At 50.1% G+C, this 5,151-nt stretch overlaps 1 protein-coding gene across 1 annotated transcript; it reads right to left on the reverse strand.

Moving 5' to 3' along the window:
* Positions 1 to 452: 452 nt before the first annotated feature.
* On the reverse strand, positions 453 to 2,573 carry HOXC4 (homeobox C4). The gene is made up of 2 exons (XM_080939321.1): positions 2,058 to 2,573; positions 453 to 1,582 (listed from the first exon to the last, which is right to left on the reverse strand). Exons 1-2 carry the CDS (start codon positions 2,494 to 2,496, stop codon positions 1,227 to 1,229), a joined length of 795 nt encoding a protein of 264 aa, XP_080795447.1. The 5' UTR covers positions 2,497 to 2,573; the 3' UTR covers positions 453 to 1,226.
* Positions 2,574 to 5,151: the final 2,578 nt, after the last annotated feature.

Here is a 5,151-nt window from a genome sequence, read left to right on the forward strand (position 1 = left end):
CAGAATCACCAGTTCTAAACCTTTTTCCCTTTAGGAGAGCCTGAAGAAGGGACGTCTTCCTCAAGGTCTCACCCCAAGAAGTCCTGAAAGAGGAAAACTTTTTTCCCTTCACTTTCCCTAAACTTGATTTTTAGTCTGCAGATTTGGCAGGTGTAAAGGACAGAGAGGGTGGGGTGTGAAAAAGAAGGGACTGAGTCTGACTAGGGAAAAGGGAGGACCCCCAGGTCTGATTTCCCTGAGGAGTCTGCCACATCCCTTGCCCCAGACTTTCAATGGGCACTGAACACCTGAAGTCAAGTGTTAACCTTTGTGTGTTTGTTCAGCGTAAACTTAGGCAACTAAAGAGAAGGTGAGGTGTCACCAGGCCAGAAGGAGGAGGATTAAAAAGAAACCATCAGACATTGACGTAAAACTAATTCACAGCCACTGGTTTATTATTGATCACGGGGCATTTCACATCAACACTAAAATTCTTTATTGCAAGTTTTACAATAATCAAGTAAATTCAGTCCAAAAACACAATGACCACGATGGGGGTAGGGGAGCATCTACCTATAGACTGCCTCTCTGAACTGAAAGTTCATTTTTATTTTCTTTTGGCTCCTCAAACTGAACAGCTCCCAGAGGCTCTCCAGATGCATTTAGCTTTGTTTGCTGTCCTCCCCCCTCCTACCACCCCCCCACAAGAATACAAAAGAACTTCATAGCTTTGTTCTCCTTAAAATGACTTCCCCCTTCACTAACCTCCCCTGGTGCATTTTCAATGCAAAAGGCCTAAGGAAAGAGGGAGGGAAAGGAGGAGGAGAGAGGATGAGAATCCACTTGCAAACCTCCCTTTCCTTTTTCTTTTCCTCATTTCCCCTGAAATTCACCCAAACCAGACCATCACACCTTGCAATATATAATTTTTGCAGCTTTTTTTCTTAAAAAATAAATACCCCCCCAATGGCCTTAAAATCAAAGCAAAACAAAACAAAAAAAACAAAAAAGAAAACCCAGCAGGTACCATGCTAAGACAACACCACATGCTTAAAGGGGTCCTTAACAGCAAAGGGAAAAGGGCAAGGGGCTTGTTTATCTGTTTTGTCTGTTTAGAACTGACAAGGGAGAAAGAGAAAAAAAAAAAGAACCAAAAATATATATATATATTAAATTCTATAAATAAGAGTCAATTTGTGTGTGGGGGGCACGGAGCACAGGGTGGGGGCAGGGGTGTAAGTTATGTCTTATAACCTGGTGATGTCCTCTGCCCGTTGCTGCTCCGGCGGCGTGGCGCTCTGGGAGTGGTCTTCAGAAGTGCCCGGGGTGGCTGCCGAGAGGGTGCTGGGCGCAGCGCCGGCCGGGGGCGCTGACCTCACTTTGGTGTTGGGGAGTCGGTGGTCTTTCTTCCATTTCATGCGACGGTTTTGGAACCAGATTTTGATCTGCCTCTCAGAGAGGCACAGCGAGTGGGCGATCTCGATCCTTCTCCTTCGGGTCAGGTAGCGGTTGTAATGAAACTCTTTCTCTAATTCCAGGACCTGCTGCCGGGTGTAGGCTGTCCTCGAGCGCTTGGGCTCCCCTCCGTTATAATTGGGGTTCACTGAGGGAGGGGGAGGGGAAGCAAATAGTGGGGTTCAGAGGCAGCAGGCTCCCTGCCCCCACCCTCACCCCATCCTCAGCTTTGAGGAACAGGAGGGAGTGGTGGAAATAAAGTCATCAAGCTAAATGGGTTATAAAGAAGTTGAAGGAAGCTAGAGACTTTGTAGTGTAATAAGAGGGGAATCCTCATTGTAACGACACTGAATTATTTATGCGCCCTTAGAAAGCGAGCATAGTTTTCACACATACATAACAGATCGTAGCACATGGCTCGGACTGCCCAGAGTAGCTAAGCCATAAAATTTATGGGGGATGTAATTACCCATTCTCGCTCGTAAATCCAGTTCAATTGTGTTAACCCAGAGTCGCTCCTGGAGAGAGAGGGGGAAGGAGAGAAAGGAGGACGGGGCCAGAGGGGGCCAGGGAGGGTGGGGAGCGCCGGGGAAGGGAGGGGGGCAAAAAGCAAAGTTGCCTACCCGTGCTAACGTGAATTTTTTTCATCCAAGGGTAGACTATGGGCTGCTTGCTGGCGGCGCTGGAGGGATGGTCAGGGGCTGGCTGGCTGCAGGCTGGCGGGGCTGGGGACGGGGAGGCAGAGGCGCCTGAGAGAGGCGCCGGCTCGCAGAGCGGCTGCGATTTCTCAGGGTGGTGGTGGCCCGCCTGGGCCGGCCCGTGGGCTCGCGAATTGCCGGGCCCCTGGAGACTGGTGCAGCTATACTGACGCTCAGGGTAGCTAGGGCGCGGAGGCGGTGGTGGGTACAGCTCCTGGTGGTGATGCTGGAATCCCGATTCCCTGGTCCGGCCGTAATATTCCGGACTGTGTTCAGGGATGTAGCTATTTTGCGAATATTCTTCGCATGGAGGAAATTTCGGATCGATGTAGTTAGAGTCCATCAAATACGAGCTCATGATCATTAATTTCTGGAGTGGAAAATAATTTTTCTCGCTTTGTCGTTTTTCTGCTCCATAAAGCCCTCCTACTAGCTAGCGACCCTGTAAAGTTACTTTCACCATGTGACTCCGCCGGCCAATCACACCGAGCAACCCAGTCCCCGGATAAGGAACCGAATCGCTTTATTCAAAATGTATCCAATTTTTTGTGTGTGTGGTGCTGCTGCTGCTGAGGGGGTGGGGTGGGGGGATGGCTGGCAGAAGCTGGGGTGCTCACCATTGCACACCCCACCAGGCTGACAATCCTCCCTTGCAAAAGATGGGTGGCTCCCAGCTCGACTCCAATGTCTGGGCTTCGGAGGTTGTCGGGAGGCTGTGATTCAGCCCCCGCCCAGAGTCTCCTCTCCGGCCTCCAGTGGGCCCCGTTGGCCTCGGCTCCACTGCCTTTCTAGTCTCCATTATGGTAATCCTGTTGCAGTCTGTGTAGGTCACAGGGCAGCGCCCCTCTTTTCGCAGGAACAGGAAGTTCAAAGAGGGCTTCAGTGGAGGTTGGATGGAGAGGGGCCCAGGCTGAGCTTAGAAGGCTAAAGAGCCTGAGCTGCCCTACCCCATTCAAGGATCCTCAAGTCCATTTCCCCTCTCCCATACACACTCACCCAAACCCTCTTGGCCAAGGGGCCTTGGAGACAGGGTCCCAGCAGTACTAGACACGTTGAGGCAGCGGGATGCAAATGATCTTGACGTCATTTCTGGAAGTCTAGGACTTGAGCCCCCTCTGAAGAAAGACAGGAAGTGGTTGGCAAAAGCAGATTTCAGAAACCTTGACACAGTGCTACCCACTGTCCTTCCCAACCCAGGCCCCAGAGCAGAGGAGATCTCCTACTGATGGTTCATGTGTGACTTCTGCTTCTTGGCCTGCTGACTTCTCACAGCACCTGTCAGACTGGATCTGAGCAGCTCTGGTAAGAGGGAGGGAGAGAGAAGAAGAAGAAGAAGGAGAAGAAGAAGAAGAAGAAGAAGAAGAAGAAGAAGAAGAAGAAGAAGAAGAAGAAGAAGAAGAAGAAGAAGAAGAAGAAGAAGAAGAAGAAGAAGAAGAAGAAGAAGAAGAGAAAAGAAAGGAAGGTGAAGAGAGAAGAGGAGAAGAGAGATCTGTCAGGAGTCAGTGCCCTGACCCAAGGCCCTGAGAGTTTTTCCTCTACATCCTACCCTCCAGGGAGGCCTGTGTGGGCAGAGCCTCTGTGTAACACGTGTGTTTACATGTAAACACATATTCCCCAGGGCCAGCTCCAGGCTGCCTTCCAAAAAGAAGAGGTGAGGTAACTAAGCTTTAGGGACAGGGCAGGGGTCTTCTTGCCCTGCTCCCTCCTTCTGTCACCCACACACAGAATATCCTCAGGGAGGTGACAGAGTCAGAGAACAGAGAAGGACTATTTTTCCAGCCGCTAGTTCCTCGGGTGGCCTCGTCATCAGACTCCAATTAACTGATCTTCTATAACTCAGAGTTGGGGGGGGGGAGCAGAGGGGAAAGCCCAGGGTGGGAGCCAGGTCCCCTTGTTGTACTTGATAACAATTATAGTTTAAAATCATAGCTTGCCAGGGCTCAGCTATATTTTACTTGATAACAATAAAAGTGACACATAAAGTTAACTGTTTATGTTTTATTTATTAGACTAAATCTGCCAGCGGTGGTAGGAGCGCTTGCCTCGTCGCTACAGCTTTTATAGGGCTGTAAAACGTCATAAATCAGTCTCGGGGAATCGCCCGCACTCTTTGTGTCGTCGGCACAGGGCTGGCGGCCGCTGGCTGCCTGCTCCCTCCTTTCCACGAAAAGTCGTAATGTGATTTTTTTCCCTCTGATTTTATTATTATGATCGCCGCCGTGATTAGTCAATCTACCTTTAATTCACCGCCCTATGCTGCCTCCTCCCAGCCCAGCCTGGTTGACACTTGAATAAGTACCTTTTAAAACAGCATAACAACTATTTGAAGGTTTAATTAGAACATCTGCAATTAAGGGAATGAGGAGGGGGAAGAAGGAGGGGAAAAAAAGCTCCATGAGGGAGATACTGAAAATGGAAGATTCCCAACATTCTTTTCACCACCTTTGGGATATGGGAGAGGGTCCCCTCTTCCAAATTAGGGTTCACTTTGAGGACTATAATGGGAGAGAACCACAGTAAAGCCCAAAGACACAGATTGGGCCTGGGCCTCTGGCTTCTTTCCCATCTTCAATACTTCGGGGGCCCAGCCCCAGCCCAGATTCACTGGGGCTCAGCTCCCTGGACTTGGTGCTTCAACATCCCATGTACCCTCTTCCTAAGAGACAGCACCTCATCCCCACTCCACCCTCCAGCTGGGTGAGGGAACAGGAATTCCCTGGTGGTCGACCATCTCTTACAGGAGACTCCCAAACTCCCAGAGCTTTTGGAGAATCCTTGCTTATTTGGACCGGAACCTTGAATATGAGGACCAGCTGTGTGCTTAGAAGAGCGGAGCTCAAGGCTGTGAGTGAGGGGAATGCAGGTTGTTGGTGGCAGGGGTCGGTGTGAAGACTTTCAATTTTATTCTCTCCCCCCTACCATGTGTGTGTTTCTGTCTCTGTCCTCTCCTCCTCCTCCTCCTCCTCCTCCTCCTCCTCCTCCTTCTTCTTCTTCTTCTTCTTCTTCTTCTTCTCTCTCT

This window comes from Micromys minutus, assembly GCF_963924665.1.
Source record: "Micromys minutus genome assembly, chromosome: 27".
Lineage (NCBI taxonomy): Eukaryota > Metazoa > Chordata > Mammalia > Rodentia > Muridae > Micromys > Micromys minutus.